Source organism: Lepisosteus oculatus, chromosome 6, assembly GCF_040954835.1.
Source record: "Lepisosteus oculatus isolate fLepOcu1 chromosome 6, fLepOcu1.hap2, whole genome shotgun sequence".
Taxonomy (NCBI): Eukaryota; Metazoa; Chordata; class Actinopteri; order Semionotiformes; family Lepisosteidae; genus Lepisosteus; species Lepisosteus oculatus.
The window spans coordinates 21,032,043-21,056,398 of record NC_090701.1 but is presented as its reverse complement, the minus strand read 5'-3'; the positions used below and the strand labels follow the sequence as shown (position 1 = coordinate 21,056,398).

Genomic DNA, 24,356 nt, shown 5'->3' with positions numbered 1-24,356 from the left:
TAACAAAGGGCCCCAATGCAGCAAAGCAACAATGCTCACCACTGCACCACTGTGCCTCCCATGTTTCTAACAAGGAATTATTTTCCTCCTACATTGATTGGTTAAAACCACACAGCTGAACGGAATATATAATTATCTAATAACACCCTATGTTTTTAGTGCTCAAAAACGTCATAGACCAAACGTATTTAAAAATAAATTAGATGTTAAGAGTTAATGCAACTTTTTTTGAGATTTTTAAGTTACATTTTGTAGTATGTATCAAATTGTAACATTTTAAAATACTATAGTACTGGTTTTATATTATTAAGAAACTGAAAGCTTTTTTTAATTAGCAGCATAACCATGTATCTTGAATGACTGCTACTTATTTAAGAAAAAAATCAACTGGACCACTGAATATAGGAAAATGGAGTGACATAGTATATTGTGATGTTTTCATATTCTTAGAATACTTTTAGAGAAGTTGAACAGTAAAACAGCCTTCTAGTATCCTGAAAATAACAGTCTGCTAAAGTATTTTAAAAAGCAGCCAAAGACAGTGGTAGGAGCCAGTCACCCCAGTCTGTGCAGTTAGGGATTTACAGAAGACTGTTTTTAACTCACCAAGTATCAAGATTTCTATTGAGCACTATTATTTATGTTTAGCCATAAACCATTTTCTGTTGAGAGCACTTCTGAAGTCAATTAAAAATTGCCTTAATACAACAGAAAATGCTGAAGAGCTATCAAGAAATAGCAGAATTGTGCGTTTGATCTATTAAGATGTTTTGGTCAAAGATCTTAACACAGGAAAACAGCTTCCATTTATTTTGTTTGTGTCCTTACAAAAACATTAATTTTTGTTTATGCATTACTTCAGTAATTTTATGTGTTTAAAATTATTTTTATATAAGAGTCAACTGGATGCATGCTCTATACTCCAAACTAAATTATATCTAACAATTGTTAAAATGAGTGGCACGGTGGTACAATGGTTAGTATTGCTGTTCAATTCTGGACCTTGGGTCCTATCTGTGTGGAGTTTGTATGTTCTCCCCAGGTTTGTGTGGGGAGAACTTCTGGCATCTCCAGTTTCCTCCCGCAGTCCAAAAAGATTCTGGTAGGTCAATTGGCTTCTATGAAGACTGGCCCTAGTGTGTTTTTGCATGTTTGTGTCTGTGTGTGCCCTGCGATGGACTGGCATCCCATCCAGGGTGTATCCCACCCTGTGCCTGCTGCTTGCTGAGACAGGTTCCAGCTCTCCTGATAATGGAAGAAGCAGTTAGAAAATAGATAGGTGCTAATGTCAAAAGTTCATAAAACAAGCCTTCATCAGGACAAATATGCTTAGCTCAACAAAGATCCATTATATATAAGAGCTCCCCAATCACTGGCAGTCCATGAACAAAAAGTTCCTCTTTCTTTCATCTGTCTGGATATAAAATTAACAATTAAGATCCATGTAGCAAATACAGATAAATTTAAATCCAGACATCAACTCATCTATAGTGGATCTCTTTTTACCCTACAGTTGGCTCTACCATTTATATCTTTCCGGACAGCACCTTCATGATTTTTGGGGGTGCGTTTTTTATTTCTCTTTTTGCATTAAGGTTATACTAATAAAATATGAATTGCTGTGTTTTTTTGTATAAACCGACAGTGGCTATAGGGGACACTCCCAGCAAATCCTGTCAATGTTTCAGGGGACGATAATGCCAGAACAGCAAACTACAACACAGGCACTTTGCAGCTGAGAGTGTTACGTTGGGGGGAATTCAGTGTGTGGGATCCATTCAGGAGTGCAGGCCAAGATTCTTGAAGATCAGCCAGACTCTTTTTATGTTCCCAGTTCAGCACATGCACTCACTCTAGGTTCACAGAACGCTCCAATATCTAAGAAGTTAAGGTTCTATTCTTTTGCCTTCTCATCTGCCTCAGCTGAAGGGTCTTGTGCAGACCACCCATCAAGAAATGGCTCCCTTACTTGACCTTCAAGCTGCAGGACATGAGTTTCCATGCTGCATAGCAGCAAGAAATAAACACATCTGAGACTGTCCAGACCCAGCTAGATTGGCAAGGTTATTTTATTTTTCATTTGCATCATGAACACTTCTGTTAGATATTCAGGATCATAAAGGTTCTGTTTATGTGATTCTTACATCCTAAGTGAGAGGTGTCCTACCCTGGTCCTGAGGAGCCCTAATCCAGTTAGGTCACTATATAGTTCAAATACAGGTCACCTGTGTCTTAAGATTGGGAAAACCTGTTTAATATTTAAGAATTAAGCAAGTAATGTGTTATATGAAAAGAACTGTGGTCCTAAATTATCTCTAAATTACTTCACTTACCAGATCCTGTGTTTAGCTGATCACTAATTGTTTCAAATTTTCAGAAATCATTGATTTACTAGTGACCTAGAAAATCTGCTGGATTTGGGTTCTTTGAGAACAAGACTAGATGCCCCAGTAGAGTATTCTTAACTTGTCTCTGTTGAATATTATCTGCCACTACTAGGTAAACAGCTATAGAAATATAGGTAAAAAAGCTATGCCACAGGATGTTTCGTTACCAGTAGCTGATACTTGTGGTTCTTCTTACAAAATCCTGTGAAAAAATATTCTAGAGTTTTATGCTCAAGTACCAGCTTAGTTTCAGTCTCTTTGCCCACAAACCACCACATAAATAAATTACTTTCATTATACCTCAGTGTGAGCTATTGAGATCCCATAAAAATATGATCCAATGCGTTTAAATAGCATTTGACAGTAATTTGGGTAAGAGAGGGTTCAGTGTAGCACAATGCATATACAGTAGACAAGTTCTTTATGTTTCTTCCATTTTTATTATCTGAAAATAAGAAAACTCTTTTGGTTGCAGTTCCTGTTTCAAGACATACGGTATTTGGTAACATGGCCAGAGATAGTAAAAATCCAGGAAACAATAAGAAGTCATCCATACCTGCGCCAAAAGGCTTGAAAGCCCACAGTTCTGTTGTAAATCCCCCAGCAAGGAAATACAATGGCACGTGCTTGTTCCAAGGGCCGTTTGTTATTGGTATCCCCATGGTGCTGGACTGGGAGGTGAACAGTGCTAAAATCAAAGCTGCTTCACACCCCTAGCAAAATTCCTTCAGAGGAGCAACTCTTTCTAGAGGTTTCCATCTCTGGGTTTTCAAAGCCATCTTCTGAGTGCTCACTGTACTCCCACTAATCCCTTGGAGGTTTTGGAAATCCCTTCCACTTGGAACATGTGGATTTTTATTCTGTATGCAACCATGAAAGCCTCCACAGAATGTGAGCCTTCCTAGCTCAAATCGTCGTCTAGTCTGCCTTCGTCGCCGTCTGAAAACAAGAATAAAAAAATGCCCTTGAGAAACTTCCATTTTGAAAACAACCAAAAGAGCTCTAACAAAGCACACACACTTTTTTTTTGTTGAACCAGCCATTTACACCCTTTGTCTATCCACAGTACGAATTCAAAGGAACAGTGGTTGAATTAAATTATGAATTAGCTTAGTTGGTAAAAAAACTATATATTGGTCTTAAAGCTTTGGATAAGATCGCTATATATGATAGTCCTGCTCATAAGTCTGTTAAAACACTTTACCTCTTATGGTTATAAGGTTTAGCTGTTATACGTGCTCTCTAAAATTAAACTGCAAACAAACTAGCTTTAGTTTACAGAACATGTTCTCTTTGGAGCCGATGACCAAAGACAGATGATTACTTAAAACAGAAATAAAGAACACCTTTCTCTAAATTTCGGAATGAATTATGGAATTGAAACAATGATGGAATCAGTCACTTCTGCCTCTATTTTTAAAAGGTAATCTGTAATAAAATGTGTTCAGCAAAAACAGTAGTGCATTTTCACTGATGAACAGTCACAGCGGAAACTTTATTGTCAATATTGTTCAGTATTCTTTTGTGCTCTTATCCTGATTGCCATATTTCTTTTTCTGAGTCTCATTTGGAGCTGATACTAATGAGCAAAATTCAAGTTCCAAAAGGAATAATTAAATCTGGCTAAAACAGTTAAGGGATATTCAAACAGACAGCACACTGCAAACATTTATTCAGTAATATTTAAAGCACAGAGGGAAGATAAAGAAACACTTCTCTAAAATATCACTTCTGTTTGTCATTTTCTGTGAATGAAGCCTTAGCTGCACAGAACTCTCCAATGTGTCCAAGGAGGCTAATGTCAGCAATAATTACACTTCGCCTGACCAAGAAACAGACAGTAAAGATATTTTGTTTGGATAAAAAATGAGACATTTCGTTAAGTAGAACACATTGACATTAAGTCTTAATGCTTAAAAAAGTTTTTTCTTCATCTAAATCACAAGACAGTGCTGTTGGACGACTATCAAATCCACTTTTCTTTCCATTCGCAAGCAATTCCACAAAGCGCAAGCATCCCGAACAGCTGTTGAGCAAATATGTGGGATGGAATCTTGGGGGTGGCTCAAGTAGCAGTCAATTCCCACTCCTGCCTGATAAGGCCTGGGTGACACGTCTCTTTCTGCGGTCAAAAGGTCCATAACAGGTCAAGCTTATCTTTCTATTTTTTTATCAGAACCACTCCCCGTTTTCCAAAGAATTTGTTGGTGCTTCCCTGGCCCATTTCCCACATTGATAATGTGAGCACCAGCAGTGTACAATGCCAGAAAAAAAAAATACCCTGGATGCTTTAGAAATGAGAGCTGCGTATGGAAGCATGAGCACTGTAAGGTAGGAAAGTTGATGTCACCAGGAAATTATGCAGTTGTAAAAACAGACTGCAATGGTGAGAGAACTGCAAAACACAGGGCATTTACTGTATAAGGCAGTGTAGTATGGTCTGTGTAAAATCTCTCTGATTGCTCCTTGTCTCCTTCTACTGTATGTTATCTGCTGAAAGCTCTTTATTATAGGACTGCCTATGCCTGTCAGCTGAGGACACACTTTAATGTAAACGTTTAAAAAAGAAATAAATACCATTAATATAACACCGTCCAAATCTTAATATATATGTGTCCTACCATTTCCCATAAACAGTGTGGCTGTGCTAAATACAAACCTTTCTGGATAGTATCCTTTAAGTCATGATTAATTTCTGTTCAAAGGTAGGTATGCCACTTTCAAGTCCGTGTACTGCCAGTATCAGCACATGTATCAACACAAATGTTTAAGTACTCATATTGCTCTGCTTCCTTAGCTAAATAATACTACAGTACAATGATAACACTGCTTATTATTATCTTGCTTAGCTGATGGACTTACCAAAGGCAAGTTACAAAGGTTTAAAAAAAAAACATAGACCAATGCAGCAATACAATATTACAATTACAATACAAGTTTTACATTACAATAGTAGTATCATTTAAATACACTTCAAAAACATAGTCAATTAGTAGTGGACCAGTCCAGTATAGCTGGGAAGCTCACAGACCGTGTCCAAGTCTTGAAGACGCAGTGGATCGTGGTTAGGGCTTGTGCACTTCTACCTTCAAAGTTTAAACTGGAGAGACTGAGGACTTTGGAAGATGAGTTACAGAAGGATGTCAGCCAGCAGCTCTGAAAAATGCTTAAGTGAAGCACTCCTCCACTTCCGGATGATGAATACTGTATTATGGTCTGCTTGTGCTGGGATTTCAAGATTTGTATACCCAAATATAAATCTCTGAAGGAGAAATGCTCCTGGGTTATTCTCAAGGTACTCAGTGATTTTAACTTACTTTGGAAAACTAAGCTGGCTAGGTGATGAAAGACACACATAATCATCATATTAATAATCCATACTAGTAAACAGAAATACGCATGAATTCAAACAGACTAATGTCTTACATGTTTGAATTCAAAACCCTTCTCTAAATAGACACAACCATAAAATTGTGAGCAAATAAGAATGTGCTACATGAGCAGGAAAGCAGAAATGAGGTCATTTGTAATTCATACAGATGTAAAGATTAAAACACTTAAAAACAACAGGGTAGACATTACTGGCAGACATTTTCTCTAAACTGTCCTAATTGCTCTGATAACAATAATTTAAACCCTTCTAAGTAAAACAAAACACAACAAAACCATTCTTCTGCAGAGGAAAACCTCTACCACCTACCATACACGTTGGGAAGTTCTATGTAAAGGAAGTAAGGAATTAGTGATAAGAAAGGCAAATGGAAAACAGTGTTGCCACAGATAGAAGACACACGTAGTGGGCTTTTCAGTCACATACTGTAGTCTTCCCTCCCTATCTTTGCCTCACCACTGCACAAACAGTGCCTTCCAAAAGCCTTTTAGTTCTGTATGGACAACACACGAGAGGTGTCAGTCTGGGTCGTCTGAACTGCAATGTTGTCAAGAAGGGGCTATCAACTAAAGCTGCATTCCTGACACATGTTACTGCTCCTGAGGATTTTCTGTTCCATCAAGCCATAAGACAAGAGTAGATCTTGGGATGTCACAATTGGGTTACAATACTATTCATCTGGTATACATCACAGGGTGCTTCAGTGCAGCTAGCAAGGAATGATAAGTTTTGATAAAGGACGTTTGCTTCTTGAAGATTAATGTGAACATGGCACAAAAAATAATTTAAAAGAATGATTCACTTTTACTTATAATAGCACATAAGCCCATAAAACGCGGTGCTACACATCAACTGAAGATAAAATAATTAAATATAAGAATGGATGAAGTTCAGCTGGTCTTGATATTATGCTAGCAATGAAAACGGAGTCTCAAGGGGCTGGAATACTTTTGCAGATTGTACACTTAGGATTCAACACTTCAGTTCACAATCCACCTACAGTAAGTGAGAATTCATGTTAATTATTCAACCACCACCTCAGAGACACAAACACATTGAAACCTTTCCTGGTGAGTTATTGTTAATATGGTGGTGACATCATAGTGACATAAATCCAGTAACATGGAATTTAAACATTTTATTTTCACTTGAAACTATTTTAAAAATAAAAGGAAGGACAGAATTTCTATTAATTATTAAACATTACAGCAATTAAATGGAAAGGTATGTAAACGTTAACTGACATTTATTTACATCAGTAGTCAGATGTTTGAAAATCATGGGTTCAATCTTCAAGTGTCAAGCATGATTAGTTCCAAAGAAGCACAGTCTAAACTGAATTCTGAGCCTGTTGTAAAAGGTTCCCAAACATTTGTCACTTGCTTCCTCCTCCCCAAAGAGTTACATTTCACACCCCACCCAAACCCCACCTCCACCCCCACAGTGAAGCTTAATTGTTTTGCCCAGGAAAGGAGAATTTAACAAATATGGAACTGTTTATATGTAACAATTTACTGTATTCTAGCTATAAACAATCAGAAACATTTAACAGTAATAGACACAATATAATATATAAAAGATAGTAATATACTGTATACACAATCTTAATCCTGCAAATATTTGTCCAAATGTCCCCCTGGCATTTACCAATCATGGCCTCCTAATTATCCCCATATAATAATCTATGAATTGGCTTCATAACTCTGCTCTCCTCCCCACTAATAGCGGATGTGTGGTGAGTGTACCGCATCATCCAGGTGGAGTGTCCACACACAATCAGATATCAATGGAGAGGAGAAGAGAGTAATGAAGCCAATTCACAGATGAAAATTTGGCCAGGACACTGGGGTTACACCCCTACTCTTTTAGAGAAATGCCCTGGGATTTTTAATGACCACAGAGAATCAGGACCTCATTTTTACATCTCATCTGAAGGACCTTTTTACACTATAGTGTCCCCGTCACCATACTGGGGCATTAGGACCCATGCAGACCTCAGGGTGAGCGCCCCCTGCTAGTCCCACTAACACCTCTTCCAGCAGCAACCTTAGTTTTGGTTGGAGGTCTCCCATCCAAGTACTGACCAGGCTCACACCTGCTGAGCTTCAGTGGGTTGCCAGTTGTGAGTTGCAGAGTGATATGGCTGTAAGGACAGGCTGCCCAACCTCCTCTCACTACTGCGAGGACTAAGCTTGGCAGGAGAAGCCAAAGTCCTGGGTGCGAGATCGATATACTGTATGAAGCCAAGCTCCAAGTTCCTCTCAGATGTCAATTTAAACTCCATTCATATATTTTAAACAGAACCAAAATATAATTTTACAAACCTTTATGTCTGGGCAGGCAACCTACTAGTTGTCATAATTTTCTGCAAAAGTCTCTTTAGAGAAGCAGCACCTGAAGAAAAAGCTGTTAAACTGGTCAAGTTAGCCAATACTGAGCTGATTCACAGCACTAAGGAGTTCAGCTGGACTTCTGAATTCCTGCACACACCAGCCGTTCAGGACCTTCAGGATGCCTGTGATAACTGAAATAACTGAAGCCAGACCCAAAATGGCAGACCCACGCCACGTCAGCTGTGAACATGGTTACAGACCCAGGAGGGCACGACAGCAGCCATGGACTTTACAGAATCTGCTCATGATCCATCACAATTCATGTACATCAAGCCTACTGCCTGGAGGTTGGGCCTGAGATCTGGAAAGATTTATTTGTGCCCATTAAGGTTTTCCCCACCTCTATGCCCACTGATCAACTTTTGTTATACACTATTATATTATAGAATGTTTATTAAATTTGCTAAATATTATTGTGATTCCTAAAATCACTTTAGAGCACTGACTCTAAAACCCAGTATCCTCAGATCTCAGGCCGTGCCAAAAGAGTGTCCCTTAAAACAATGGTAAAACCTTTTACTCTAAATATATAAAATCAATCTTGATACACAATGCTCAGTTTTGACTTGCAGCTGCTTTTAATCATTTATATTTTATAGATAAAAATAAATCTTGACTGGTGTTAGTTTTAAATGCAAAAAAAGAGGTTTCTCAACCAGAATCCTGCTCTGTAATACTATTAAAGATAATAATCAATCCCTGCTGCACTCGTTTATTAAACATTACCCACAAACTCTTTGAGGTATATAACTATAAAAGTTTTAGTTGCTTATACAGTTTTAGGCTGGCCGAGAAATTACTATCAATACATTCTTTTCACACATGGTTTTTATCAATATTTTTGCAAAATCCACATGTCTGAAATAATGCCTAAAATTTAGTCAACACTTGAAACTCCACTTACTCTATTAGTTGCTAAAACAGTACTGTGTTTCTCAATAAAGCTGTGTGGCATGTTTTTTTGTGTGTTCAGATATGTTCAGAAAGGATATTTGTACAGTATATACTGTATATACTTCTCAACATTTTATAGGGAAATATCTATACCTAGATAGATACAGTACATCCCTATATATACTGTATAGGAAATGATATATAAATAATTTTCTAGTAAGAGGCCATGATCATCTAAACTAAAACAATGGTTGTTAATTTTTATTTCTCTTTTTTTTTCCAACCCAACTCCACCCCCCCCCCCCCCACCTCCCCCAACTTTGAAGGACTTCTTAATTTTCTTTCTTTCTCTTTTTCTCACTCTGTTTTTAATTTCTTTAATATACAAAAAAAATCTTACATTCACAAAAAATAAAACACAACAAGAAAAAAAAGATTAATTCAAAAACCTCCTAATGATATTCTTAACATCCAGTGCCATTCAAGTACGTCTCTAACGAGCCCCAAACATTCCTATACTGAGTTAATTTTTGTTGACAATCCCACATCACATGTGGTTGTTTTATGGCAAATCTACCAAGAGCTTACAAGTTGTAGGAGCACAATTGCTGGTATGTCCCATGCCTCTAGTCATCTCAAAGACTGCCATATTCAAGGCAATTAATCTGACTTATAAGCTTAAAATGATGAAACATGCAGGAATAACCATTTTGTTGATATCTTAGTGCAAGCATGATGAACACAGGCCCTGGTGTATTGGAATGTGGAGGAACACAGGACCATGGAGAACCACCATAAAAATATATTTATTATTTAGGCAATATTTAAACCACTGACATTGACTATAGGAAACTCTGTGCAGGCAGAATGAGTGTGAGGTGATCCAGCCTCAACATCATCCCAGTCACAACAGCATACTGTAAGAAAGCTTACGAACAAAGCTTGTGAATGAGGATCATTCACAAATATGGATCACGTTCATACTACTGCTCAACTGAGAAATTAACACTACATTATGCCTAAACAAAACTACAAGTGTGTCTCCATGCAAATGATTTGTAACTGGACATGAAGCAGGATGAGGGCCAAGAAGGCTGCTTAAATACAGGCTTCTCATTCAAGGTCATTTATAAGAGAGGCTGAACCGTGCAAAAAGCGTCACATGATCCACACAGGATTGGAGGTGGGATCACTTCAGTCCCAGTTCCGGTCTTACAATAAGGACAGAAGGTCAAGGGCCTGGGAAACAGTGAGAGAGATATTTCCGTGGCAACAGGATTATAACAATTATGAAAAGAGGTCAGTTAGGGTTTGAGATACTATTTACGTGACTGATAAGATGGACACCGATACTAGACAACATCACTGGTGGTCAAGGCTGCTCTCTGCAGAAACACCTTCCCTACTGTCTACTTTCCCTGCTCTAATAAGTAATATAATATGTATCTGAGTGGGAATATCTCTGTGGACATGTTTCTTTTTTTGTACATAGATGTGTGTGAGCATACTGTACGTGTGAACATACTGTACATGTGGATATGATCATTATTATTGTTTGTTTTGCCAGCTTAAATATTTTTACCTTATTCCACTCTTCCTTCATTGTCTCGGTTTGCTCGTGAAGTTAGTAACATGCATTAAAACATAAATACTCAATAATGCTAGGTTTTCAGGGTTGGCATTTTACTTATTATTTTCCAAAAACAGTCCATGTTATTAATAGCTGCAGGAAATGTGAAGCAAACCTCTTATTCAGTATATCATCATCAAGGTGCATCTGAGCACTTTATTTTCGACTGAGATAAATTAAACCGATGTTTTCTTCTCAATGTGTTGTTCATTTCTGTATTCCGAGTACTGCAAAGACCACACCTGCCCACGATGTAAAGAGGACGTCAAGAGAAATCCTTCATCTGAATGGAATCACGTCTTAAGCCTATACATTGTTTTTTTTTCCATTGTTGAGGCAATATTTACAAATAAAAGAAAAGAAAAACATTTAAAAAGTGGCCCACAATAAAGATGTATGATTGGCCCTACACTGTTTAGCTTACTTTTGTGGAGGAAGTTTTCACTCTGTACAAATTACAGTATATAGCTAAAGTTACATCTGTATGCTAGCTTCTTCTGGTTTTGTACTGGGCTTTCTGTCAAGAGTGTTGTAAGAAGCACTTCCAGACATTCAGCACTTAATGGGATAATTGCAATTCAATATTTGTTTTTAATATTACTTCTTACATGTGTTGTAAATCATTTTAAACATGACAACAGCCTCTTTTTTATCCTACCTTGCCCCTTACATCAAAGACAATCTAGATGAGATGACCCTGCAATTAAGGCTGATATTTCAGTCCTCAGATATTCTTTACTTTATGTTTGAGCCTAGGACCACACCAGTATCAGTAACAGCCCCAGTTGTACATGAAGCCAAATGAGCTGATTCATTCACAAATTTATACATAACGTTCACATATTTTTGCATTAGTACATCATTTGCTTCAGACAGTTACTAATAATCCCCAGTTTACATTCTAAAATTGTGAATAAGGTATTCCAAATTCCACAGCTGTGTTGTCGCTTTAAAACTTTTACTATACTATTAACTTTTACTATAAAAAATGGGGAGATAAAAGTCAGTAAACAAAACATGTTTCTTCACTCCTATTGTGCAGAAATAAGGTAAATGATAACGAAAATAATACATTTCCATCCCCTTATTCTATTAATCCCTTTTGTCCATTAGTTATAAACAGAATTACACTTGTGAGAAGATATAAGCAAAGGTAACACATTAAAGTCTACATTTAACTCTAGTATTCTGGAAGATGTTTCCATGTAAAATGAAAAACAAACTTTTTTTTTTACTTGTTATTTTAAAATCTGTATTTTACCACACCAAACAAAAAAAGTACACAGATGTCTTCTGCTTACTTTTGAAATTAAAAAACAGTGAACAGCTGGGGGGAAAAAAGATTTGAATTCCAACTGAAGAAAACACACCTGTCAAGAACTGAGTGGTATCTACAGGTTTGATACTGATATCTTACAGAGATCAAACCCCAAAAGTAGTATTTCACATTTTTAATTATTTTCTTAGAAAGGACACCATACTGTTGCATTGAGACAAAAAAAAAGGAATTGCAATCAGATATAACTGCATCAGATTATTTAGTTCTTCTTTATTGTACTATGCCACTGTTTCACATACTGTAGCAGCAAAGGGTACTGTGTGTTTTATGCACATCTAGGGAAGGATAGGCCTGTACAAGATTCAAACTCACATTAAAAATAAAAACAAATAATTAGGATCACTCTGGTCTTGATGGGTCTGCTATTTCGGAGTTCTCACAAAGATAATAACTGCAAAACAAAATCAAAAACAGTTTCTGCCAAACTCCCAAAATGCATTGCCCTCCACTAGTTTTTAGATAGAATGTAGCAGGGCGGTACAGCAATTCTTTCGGAAAGTGCAAGCGACTCGGAGATCTGCAACATCCACACATATCATCAGCTGTATTAATATTAATTGGGAGATTAGTAGAATAAACCCTTTATGTTTTCTCATTCAGAATCTGTCGCACATTCAGTTGGATACTGAATATGATTTGGTAGTCTTTTCAATTAGAAGGCTTTTTTTGTTTAATATTTTAATTGTAAAAACTTTGTTTTCAGTGCTCCCATTCAGACAGTAGCTTAGACATTTAATGAAGCAAGTGGGATTTATGATGTTTAACCAAACCGATCCAACAAGTTAGTCTTTTGATAACTACACATATCAAAAGGATCAATTTACCTTTCTAAACCTCTATGTAGCTTAACCAAGAGTACTGTATATCATGCATCCGTTGTTTAAAGCCTTAATACAAAGGTAAGTGGACTCCAAAAACCTAACAACGCTGCCACCAAATCGGAAGACAAGTAATTTTAATAGTGTAATAAAAAATAACACCTGCGTGGATTGTGGGTTTCGTGGAATAAGCAGTCAGTGGAGCGCTCTTAAAACGAGGGTTTCGTCGCTATTGTTATCATCATAGTCGGCATCATTGTTTAAAAGATTAATGAATTCCTCTTTCAGTGCAAATCACACTCCTGAAACTCTCGGAAGTTACTCACAAAGTCAGATCTGTCATCTTCTTTTTTTCCATGATAAGTTAAAAGCACCTGAATGTTCCAAAGGGATGTAAAACTTGTGTAAGTAGTTGTGCGCTTACAAAGTCAGGCATAAAATACTTCCTGGTGATAATTAAACAAAGAAGGAAAAGAAAGATCTGCGAGCTGCATTTCAGGTTTTAGCATTCATTGGAGTTTAGAATATACCTGGATTCCAGTGGGTAAAATACCTTAAATATCAATTAGACTATAAGAAGCAGGTGAAGATTAGAAATAGCGGAACAGCAACTACCTGTCTTCCAAATAGTCAATCATAACCGTGATAGCTGGTAAGACGTGACAGGTTGCAGTTGTCTGCATCGACATGGGGGATGGGCAGAATGGAAACTATCCGAAGCGTGTTGCTCAAATCAAAGCCTCTATAACCTTTATATGATTATCCAACAATACCAGTTTTATTTTTGAATGTTTATATATTTCTTGTTTAAAAGCAACGGCACCCTGGCGGTCTCAAAGCGTGTAGCTCCGTAAGTTATAAAACTTACAAAAGTGGACACATTTTCTAGAATGCCCACATATTTTATGAAGAATAACGGAACCCTGCAACTCTCGCTTGACTTCTTAACATTCCCTTCTGCATCTTTACGCTAATTAGAAAACAAAACATCGAAGAATGGGGGAAGGGGATTAAAGAACGCAAGGCCTTACCCTCTCTTCGGATATTCCCACATATTGCGTGAACATTTATATTCCATTTCTGACGTGGAAATGTCTCCGCAGCTCACAATACCGCACTTTGCAAGCAGCTAAATCTCAACCTCTTTTCCATGTGCTCAGAGCACGCGCTCAGTGGAACGTTCTGCATACAGTCAGATACAGTGAGTGACGTCATGGTTTCGCCGAGCTGCCACAGGGGAGCTGAAACGCGTGTAATACAAATCCCACAGAGCGTGAAAGTTTGAAATAGAATAGCTGGGATTTTACGTCTGGAGGGTATTCACTACCATTATCGGTGCATATGCAGCATTTATCGCTTTAGGTTATGGGCGAATTTAACCATCGTTTTACAATTAGGAATGCGTTTAATTCAGGGTGGCTAGCGTTTTGTATAGTCCTATTAGAGTGCAATGTAAATCTCACGTGTTCAGGTATTAGGCACTGAACGGTCTGGCTCATTTTTCTCAAGGGTTTATTGCATCCGTGTAGTCCCGATCTTAATCTACGATCTCCTGATAGGGGTTTTACTCTGCTAGAACCCTACTCCACACAACGGGCGATGAACCCTTCTCTCGTTCATCCGTGTACACACGTCGCGGCTCTCAACATACAGTAATAAATTCGCTTAATGACCTAAAATGTATAATTTAGTTTTACTCATATTACTGTGCGTTTCCCATCTTTTTACCTCTACACCTTACGCGTGTAACTTGTACATGAACTCTACTTAAAAAAAAAAGATCTTACATAAATATTGTACTGTACTTCTTGACAATTGAGACTGAAAACTTGTTGGTTAGCAGCCTGTCCCTGACTCGCAGAATAGGGGCCCCAAGTTAAATTCTGGACCCGGGGTGCTATCTGCGTGGGGTTTGTATGCTCTCCCCGTGTTCCTGTGGGTTTTCTCCGGCTGCTCCAGTTTCCTCCCTCAGTCAACCGACACACTGGTAGGTTGATTGGCTTCCGTTAAATGTGCCCTGACCTGAGTGTAAGCCGGTGCTCCGGGCCACAGTGACCCTGTATTGAAAATGCGGTTGTTGAAAGCGACGTGATACTACCAAGAATCGACACACACTACACGTCGTGTGTATTGTTCATGTATATTTCAACATGTGAAAAGGGAGAACTAAAAAAAAAAAGACTAGAACTAAAGTGGTTTGAAATAGTTTCTTAATCACTTGAGAAACTATTCCAAACCACCCAGAAAGTTAAACCCCCCCAGTCCTTTAGAATTACAAACCTAACATCTAACTGCTGTATCTCAATTACTGTGATCCAAAGCGCGCAATCCACAAATTACACACTCGGAATGCGCCATCAAGTCTGTCAGTGCAGAGAGAGGATTGTGCACAATCACCTTGCGCTTTGAACTACAGTAGGTTACGGTCTGTGCGTATGCAGGAGGGGCGTCTAATTTATCACAATAATGCCATGTATAATTGAACAATCTATACAAAAGAACTTAGTATAGTCGCTGACCTTTATTTTTTTCAGAGGGAGGGGAATCGCAGCGTTTATTTTTGTTCTTGTCGTTGAGCCCGTCTTCTTAAAATTCCATCGCGACCTCCTCCCTGAATAGCAGGCGAAATAAAAGGATACATCGTGAACACATTCAACACAGAACAGTGTATAGAATAAGAAATTCATGTGTAAAAAAAAAGACATTCTCGACATTCACTGGTATCAGTTAAACTCAATGGACACGTTCATTTAAATAATACTCAGGTCCAGTTTCTGTGTAGGAAATGGGTAATGAAGAGGCTGTAGCCAAAGAGCACGCATACTGAAGAGTCTCTTGGCGAAGTTTTGACTCGTTGCAGACAACAGAGACATTACTTGTGCAGTCCGTCTGCGAAGTGGGAAACTTAAACTTGCCTTGGTCCAAACTATTTATGTAAACATGTCTTGTTTATTTACAGTCTCGATTCATCCAGTTTTGTAAATCTCAAAACAGCCGTAGTTTGAAACTTATGGTGTTTGAAGATAACCACTGAATCCAGAGCAGTTCAAAGATTACAGTACGTATTTTACAAAATGTAACGTATCCAACGCAAAATATTGTAATAACACTCACAATCATGATCGGTTTTGTTTTGGTTATATTACACAAAGATAGCAGTGTTTTTACAACGTTGCTGAGAGAATCCGTCAGATATTTGGAAACCTAAATTTTAGCTCCAATTCAAAACTAAGCTTAGATTGTATGCATTAAACACATAAGAATACCACAGAATCCCAAACTGACAAAATTAATGTTGCAGCAGCAAAATGTTAACGTTATATTTTGGCTGTGACAACAATGCAAAGAATGTCTCATTAAATTCATATTTATGTACTATGCTGCACCTTTTTAAAAAAATGTCATTGCATTACAGTCTTACAGCAGTACAGAGCGGGGTCACCTCTCAGTTACATTTGGTGCAGAGAACGAGGGGACTTCGTGGTTTTCTATTGGTAATGGACTCTGCTTCTGAATTGCTCCAGAATTTCACCTTAACAAGGCTGCAGGGTGTCCAAGGCCGCCTCTCCAGTGCTCTGACACTTACTGGCTATAACTGGTCAAATATACTGGGCAGGCTGTTAGTTTATAGATTAGTTGTCCTTGTGATGGCCATGCAATTAAGGTGTAGGGTTTTATTCCATGTATTTACTTATTATAAAATTATATTTTCCAGTATTATATGTATATAGAACTGTTCAGTTTGCTGTCCATTCTAGCTTTTGAAACTTTAAATCTTTTTTTTTTTCGTGCATGTGGTTTCTCAAATTCTGTATGCTGACTGATCACCAAGTGTTCCAGACTGTTCAACCTAGGAACAGGTTAGCATCTGTCAGTTTGATGGACGTTTATTTTCACACCCCTGTTGTGTAACAGCGTAGGGTATTTTTCAAAATGGCTCTGGAGATCTCAAGTCCAACCTTTCAGCCTCTCTTGGTCAATAAGAACCTTTGTGAAATGCATAGATGCCATTCTGGAAGCCCTACTTTGGGCGCAGGGTGTAGTATTTTTATTTATTCCATTTTAAACCAATCAGTCACTAAAACAAGACATTACGAACAACTATGTCTTCATTGGTACAGTATCTGTTACTATAAGGTTTCAACACGTGTTCCTCAAAGGAGGGAGTGGAAAAGCAGCCTGGTTGGAAATGAAAGACATAAGGTTTTTCCAAATGCCTTTCAGCAATTAACTTAAGGGAAACTAGCAATTTGTTTTCAACGCTATTCAAGTTATCATCACAACCCCTCGCTGGTAATGTAGAGAGGGAAAAACTTGCCTCACGATTTTGAGGTTACGTAATGATGTTGTGGTGGCTGAGAGGGAAAGTACGCTTCCTATGACAGCATACTCATATCAGAACAAGACACCTGAGTGAAACTTTCAGAAAAAGAATTTGAAGAATGGAAAGACAATTTTACTCCCTAACTTCCCATTTCTTCAGTGGAAGAAATTACTTAATTCTACCGAGGTGTAGTGTGTGTGAAATGGGTGTAATAAACAAATACCGTTCTTCCACTGTAAAAAAGTAGGTAACGCTATAAGATTGGACATCAGCCCGGGCTGGGTCTGACATTTTCGAACACTGAAGAGAAACCAAATAATGCCAAGATAAAAAACGGGAAGGGGGAAAAAGCAAAATCTACGTACAGTAGAAGCAAAAAGTATGTAGAGAATTGGAATGTAATGAATATTACCTGAGTTGTATAACAAGGGAACGTTGGATCTTCCCTCAGGCGGCCTGCCTACAAACAGTCCCCTCATAAATACCCTGCAGTTTGTTCTTTGAAGATACTGAAGTACAGCAGGCCTCAGGCATTCAAGGGAGAGTAAAATGGAATATAGCCCAAGCTACATCAGTTTGTATATATTAAATACATTAACTTCTCAAAAGACAAGGTGCACCTATCACATAGAAAAGAAAGCAGCCCTAATGTATACTGCAAGCAAGATTTATTGTCAGCGGCTGTTTCATTGTCTTTTCATTGTTTACCTAGAAAAGCCATTACACATCCTCCACTATTTACTTGTGGAATTATTCTATAAGTACCCTGTTCCAGTTAAGAGTATAAAAAGGGTTACAAACAGGTGGACATTTCCACCCATCTGTCCCTTTTCATAGTTCATAGCATAATGATCCTTCCCAGTTAACTCATTTTAAATTATAACCAATGGTTTTGATATACCAATTAGCCTGAAAGGGACAGAACCAGTATGTCTTAAAAAAACCTATCAGTTGATCTTAGGAAACACATTGTGAAATATTTATTGCAGAGAAAATAGGCTTGAGGCAAGCTTCTAAAGGTTTTTGATGCTGAGATACCCTAAATTGTAGTAAAGAATTTATAAACCAATGGCATAATTAACAGAGGTAAGCAATTCAGAGAAAAAAAAAGATGAAAGAACTGATTTTCTCATTGCACTGATCTGAAGAAGAGCAGATACCACTGAAACTAACATAGCACTGAATAACCACAACACAGATTGGAGATTTGTGACTCTTGTATTGTTACACAAATGAAAACACTATCAGCAAGAAGTAGATTCAACTATTTTATTGGGCATGGAAACCTTTTTCTACATTGTATTCCACCCGCAGACATTTTCAACCATTACATATGAAAGTGACAAAATGAATTTGAAATTAGGGTAATTTTACAGGTGGTATTGTAGATTAAGGTATAATGAAATACTGGACCACAAAGTAAGAAAGCTTCCTTTCCAAAAAGAAAATGGCCCTGAGCTCACTTGTATAAGGGTAGTCACTGAATTAGCAAGAAATGCCAGAGGATAAGAAACAAAAGCAGCAGTATTTCTGCCTTCCTTTTCATGAAACAATTAAAATGGGTTCTAGGAGACCATGGAGGTTGCTCTATAAAACACTATTGCCTGGCACTTTACAAATTAGTAACTTAAAGGGTTAAATCCCTGACCAAACAGTTTTTGGAAATGTTAATGTTTAAAAAAAACAGATTTCACAAACCCAAAGTCTAATCTTTACACCCTTTTTACGGACTGTGGAGACAGTGAATTGTCATTTCATTTGACAAATAAAAGTCTGAAGACACTATGATCTAATAATTTTAGGAGCCAGCTCAGATGAATACACGAAATGAAGGCTCAGTACAAAGCAGAAATAAATAATCATGAAGAGACCATAGGTTCCAGACTTTTTATGGTCTACAGCAAGGTCATTTCAAAATATATTTATACCTCAGAGAAAATGATATGCCGCAACACTGCCTAATGACTTTCCAAATTATGATTAAAAACCGCAAGCAAACTACAGATTTCAAAGTGTAGCAATCATTTTCATTTTGTTCTCAGGACATTAATTGTTTTGGATATCAGATTTATTAACCAGAAAGACAAAACTCTTTTTTGCAGAACATTGCGGAATTCTTAAATAATTGTTTCTCACATTATAGTTTAGTTTAGAGCACTGCTCACGTTAACTAGAGAAAAAAAAATGAACCCCTAAATTTTCTAGGATTTTAACAAACTGTCAAGATTCACCTGATGTATAATTCTGACATTCTGCAATCCCTGGTCCCAAAAGTGAAAAAATGACAAAAGGAGGCTACATGAACGTATTGTTTCACAAGGCGTTGAAACAATTTCACTACATAATTCCACTGTTTGCACCAGTAAATATCCGAAGATTAAGCTACAAGTGATTCACAAGGAACCTACACTTTTTCCTTTTTACCTAATTTCACTGAGGAAATTTGCTAACCAGTTTTCACTTCCAGGAAAGTGAAGGTTCCATAGAAGGAATAAACAAACTAAGAGAAAATAAAAAATTGTATTTGGTAAGACTGAGGAGACCATTTCCATAGGCTTTTAAAAAAAAAAACCTTCTAAAGCTTCAGACTAGTCAGAACGATGGAAGGTATTTTACCAGAAGCACTTTTCAACATCTCACTCTAACCAGTACTTGACCTTTAAAAACCTTTATAAGACTATTTCCAAAACAAAGTTACTGATGGGTAAAAGCCTAACGGTGATGCCGCACACTGTGATGTTGTACCACACCCAGACTGAGGAATGTCCCAAAATAAACAGCCACTGTATCAACAGGCCACATCTTTGCCTCAAGTTAAGGTTATAAAAGCCATAAACATTCATTTTTAGTAAGTCACTAGCAGTCATGAGACAATCTGCACGAGACCTGCAATTCCAAGTAGCCACTGAATAATGCCACATTTTAATCTCAATTACCTTAATTCAAAGCATAGATCAAAGTATACATTCACTGCTTTGTGAAGTGCCACACGTTTCTTTAAACCTATAGAAGGCAATTCCTTCATACGCATTGCAAAGCAAATACATCCAAGGAACGTTACCAACTATGCATTATTGCATAGTACTTCAAAGGCAGCCTACAAGGTGATATTACAGTGCTTTCAATAACCTTAGAAACAAGCCTGCAATTCACAAGACAGATAAAACATTAAAAATCAGAGTAGTGCCAACTTGGTAATGCCCCTCAAACTAAACGTACTTACTGTGAAATACTTGAAGAAAATGCATTCAGTAAGCTAAAAAACGATTGCGGCACTTTCCTCTGTTATAGTGAATTTAATGCTGGACATCTCAGAAAGCCTAAATTTAAAATGCTTTTCTAATACAAAAGGCACCAGGAAGAGAGGAGCACATCCAGTTACTGAGACGCAACTCAAGTGTGTGCGCGCACGTATGAGTGTGAGCTACACTACAGAGGACACTTGCATTCCTAAAACACATGGAAGTCTGCCGATTTGAATGTAAGGGAGGGCTCTTCAAGGCCGTTCCCAGAGGACTGTACTGCTCTGACCCTTATGAGTTCAGTTTATGGCTTTACAATGGTTTTGAGGTACGCTGTCAATAAAATCAGTGCAGAAACTTTGAAATTAAGGTTAATGTCTCTACTTATAGTAGAATCTACCACCATAAAAAGGTTGCATGTAACTAGAGATGAAACTACATCCCTTCAGGAACTTGAACTTTGTAAAAGGAGGGAGAGGGAGACAGGATGATGCAGCAGTGCCTTGAGATCACATTCTTAAAACGATTCATGACTGCTACAAATCCCGTGCGGTCAAGTGGATTATGTACAGTACAGCTTTTGCTCCTGGACTATAAAGCAATTTTACCGTTTGATCTACACTGCAAAGCGCTGCAACCTTCAGAAGCAGGACGTCCCAAACCAGTCAGTGAAGGGAAAGATTTCTAAGCAGTGGAAAAGGCAAAGGGAAACTCGGAAAACCAAAAAGGTGTACAATTAAAACCAAGCAAATCACTTCAAGGTTCATAAAGACATGTATTTAAATAAGATTCAGAATCAAAAGAACAATTATGGCACAAGCCACATGCTGTCTGATGAAACCAACCCCAAGTATTCTAGTCTGCAAATTTTGCAGATGGCTTACATAAAAAAAACATTTCAAGAAAATGTTTATTTATATAGAAATTTTTTTTACATGATTTTATTTTTTTTTAAGAAAAATATTACTTAAAAACAATTTGTAATTTAAAAAAAAAACCTCCTCTCCACATCAGCTGAGGCAGTTTAACTTTTTGGCAGAGATTCAAAGATCTCCACCAAGGTTGTGTAGTTTGGACTCCCTCCTCTATCCCTCCCACCCCCCAAAGTCTTGAATTGTTGCATTTACATGCAATAGATAATACACAGCAGTCCTTCTAACATATAAAACACTAAACTGTCCTGAGTCCTTTTATAAGGACTTATATATGAGGGCTTCTGAGCTGTGCAAGCCTGTGTTTCAACTGTTCGCTTTTTCTCCTTAATTGTTCCTTCAGGGAAATGAGTCTCTGTTCATCTGCTTGCATGCTGAAGATGCATTCAGTTGCCTTTTTGAGGATCACAACTTTGGGTGCCTTTTCATTGTTCGCTACCTCGGGTATCTCGTCCCTCAACGCAAAGAAGCTCAGTTTGAGCTCATTCCGCCTCTGCCGCTCCAGAACATTGTGAGTCCGCCTCTTGTCATTGTCTTCTGTATCCGATGTCCTGGGACTCGTGCACTTGCGGTTGTTGCTGATTTGTTTGAGGACCCTGGTACTGGTTTCCAGCTTTATCCTCTTCACCGCCGGTTGCTCGTGCCTGGTCGAGGGGGGGGCCGCGTAATTGTGTTGGTGAATGGGGACGTGACACCTCTTCAGCACCAAGGGACTGTGGTGAGGTCTGTGGGACACGCCGGACTCGCTGCTTTCCGATCGCTTGATGCTGTGCCTCTTCTCCACCGTCACCACGTCGATTTCTTCGTCATCTTCCTCGTTGTCCTCTGCAAATGAACGAACAAAAGGGGTTTTTAACCACAGGGAGACTCCGGCCACCAGCCCATCTTCGTGAGGATTACGATCACACCTTTAAACACGCTTTGAAGTCGGCATTCCTCCCCTCCGCCCCGCCTCCTCCTCCTCCTCATCAGCTGATACTCCCCAACACTGAACTCTACCCTGCACTTCAGCGTTATGGCTAAAAACAACATCTTATGCAACTACCCATGACAGGGCAAACCGTTTGCAAATGTAACACGTTGTATTTCTTTAGCACAAAGGGCACCGGCTTCTCTGGAGAGCGTGGTACGCCTGCAAGGATCAAATTCGGGTGTCCCCGTTCACAACGAAGCACCTACACCCCGTCACCCGATAGAAAAATGCCTGTGTCACTTCACTACCCCGGCTAACCCTCCTGCTGCTGCTGCTGACATAGCGGCTTCATACGGTACACCCCGCAGGCTGCCTATCGCGACTCCCGTCACTACAGGTTTAAATCCCCCCCCTGCCTCCACTCCCCGAGAAGACAGCCTTTTCTAAACGGTCTTTTAACCGGTCATTTCCAAATTCAAGATGACCGACGCCCAGCGCGCGTCTCACCTGAGTCGCTGCCGCTGCTGCTGCTGCCGCTCGAGCTGCTCGTGCCCGGCGGCGTGTCCAGAGACGAGGGCAGCGCCAAGGTGCCGCCGGCTTTGGGGCTCTCGCTCATATGATACGGGAACACAACGGAGGGGTCAATGCATTCCGACGCGGAGGTATTGAGGTCCTGCAAGTAGGTGGCGTTCAATTTATTGCCCGGGATCTCGCAGGCTGCCTCCTTCCGAGCAGCCTGCAGGGACGCCAGCCGCTCCGACACCACCTTCTCCAGCTTGGCGGCCGCCGAGAAGCCGCTCCACATGCAGTCCTGGATGATGATGGACTTGAGGAAGGACTGGGAGTAGTCCGCGTCGCAGATGAAACTCTGGCTGACCACGTCGTCCCCCAGAAACTCGGTCACCATCTCCAGCTGGTCGGCGGTGGAAGGGACCAGGCTGGAGAGAGAGGGTCGCCGGCTCGGGGAGAGGGGAGGAGTGGGGAGCAGCTCAAATTTCTTCCAGATGTCTTCGCTGGGAGCCGGGGGCTGAAGCTGGCTGTGCTGCTGCTGGTAGAAATCCTCGTCATCGTTGTCAATGTAGAAATAAGGCTGGATGGAGTCGTAGTCGTAGTCGTAATTTTTACTCGATAGGCTGGAATTCAGCGGCATTGTGGCTGCCTGCGAAGGACGAAAAAAAAAATGTGAAAAAAATGTACATAAACAGCGATTCGATTTATCCCTATAGGCTCCCAGTCTAAAGCAGAGGTCGCCGTCCTAAAATACCACTCAAATTATTAAAAGTACGAGCCTTAAGATATAATAGGCAACAGTTAAATACTACAAGTCACCCAGATGTGATGTTAAAGTGCCAAGTTGCAAGGAGAAACCCCTCTAGCTGCGCAAGACGGCATGCCAAAAAAGCAGCTGATTCCCCAGCTAAGAAGTCAGCCGGCATTTAAAAAAAAAGTCACACTGACAAGCTACTCAGACGTCCCCTTTTTAAAAAGCGATCCCACGATGTAGCAAGAAGCACCATCCGCATTATCAGATGCAAGATTATTATAGCACGTATATCGATAAGGGGGTGGGGACGCAAAAGTTTTCTAAATCGCCGTTCAATGCGCCTTAAAAAGAAACAAAAACCCTAAGACGCTGCTTACCGGGAACGAAAACGGGGAGGAGGGGGGGAGACCAAGAGGAAAAAAAGCAACCGGGACCAGCTAAAAGTGTCTGAGCCCAGCCGGTAAGCGCCAAGTGCAAGTGAAAGCGGTATTCCAGAGTGGGAGTCTCCAGCCGCGCGGCTCCGCAAGCGCTCGCTCCTGTCTGTCTGGCTCTGTCAGTGGGTCAGCCGCACGCGGGCAGGGGGCTCTGCGCCACAGCTCGTCATTCACTCTACGACGGCGAGCGGCTGCTCCCGCGAGTTTTAATACTGCCGCTGCCTCACCACGGCCAGTATCCCTCCGCCGCTCCCCGCTTTCGCGCCAAATTAAAGGTACGCAGAAAGGACGGGTTCTCGCCCCTCTCTTTTGGTGGGGTACCCCTAAAATCACAGGCGAGGCTGAGGCGGCGTGAAGGGGCTTCTGACTTTCCGAGCCCCCGGGGTTCGCTTTTT

At 39.4% G+C, this 24,356-nt stretch overlaps 1 protein-coding gene and 1 long non-coding RNA gene across 8 annotated transcripts in view; both read right to left on the bottom strand.

Moving 5' to 3' along the window:
* The window catches only part of LOC138239402 (uncharacterized), a 90,221-nt gene extending 76,113 nt beyond the window's left edge, over window positions 1-14,108 (bottom strand). Inside the window, exons 1-3 of one of the 7 annotated variants that reach the window (XR_011189871.1) lie at window positions 13,884-14,104; window positions 13,179-13,226; window positions 2,944-3,326 (exon numbers count right to left, since the gene is read on the bottom strand). This is a non-coding gene — a long non-coding RNA (uncharacterized lncRNA). Of the gene's footprint in view, window positions 1-2,943; window positions 3,327-13,178; window positions 13,227-13,883 lie in introns of all 7 variants that reach the window. The other 6 variants (XR_011189875.1, XR_011189873.1, XR_011189872.1 and 3 more) reach the window with 6 other exon arrangements.
* Window positions 14,109-18,431: 4,323 nt separating this feature from the next.
* On the bottom strand, window positions 18,432-24,150 carry LOC102684410 (MYC proto-oncogene, bHLH transcription factor). Its single transcript, XM_006634360.3, has 3 exons — window positions 23,905-24,150; window positions 22,771-23,422; window positions 18,432-22,175 (listed from the first exon to the last, which is right to left on the bottom strand). The coding sequence occupies exons 2-3, from the start codon at window positions 23,411-23,413 to the stop codon at window positions 21,619-21,621; spliced, it is 1,200 nt and encodes a 399-aa protein (XP_006634423.1). The 5' UTR covers window positions 23,414-23,422; window positions 23,905-24,150; the 3' UTR covers window positions 18,432-21,618.
* Window positions 24,151-24,356: the final 206 nt, after the last annotated feature.

What these genes read in the sequence shown, in the direction of transcription:
- LOC102684410 (XM_006634360.3), bottom strand. Translation starts at nt 23,413, where the DNA reads ATGCCGCTGAATTCCAGCCTATCGAGTAAAAATTACGACTACGACTAC. An exon ending in CAGCAGCGGCAGCGACTCAG is followed by an intron (nt 22,176 to 22,770) that starts GTGAGACGCGCG and finishes GTTCATTTGCAG; the next exon opens with AGGACAACGAGGAAGATGAC.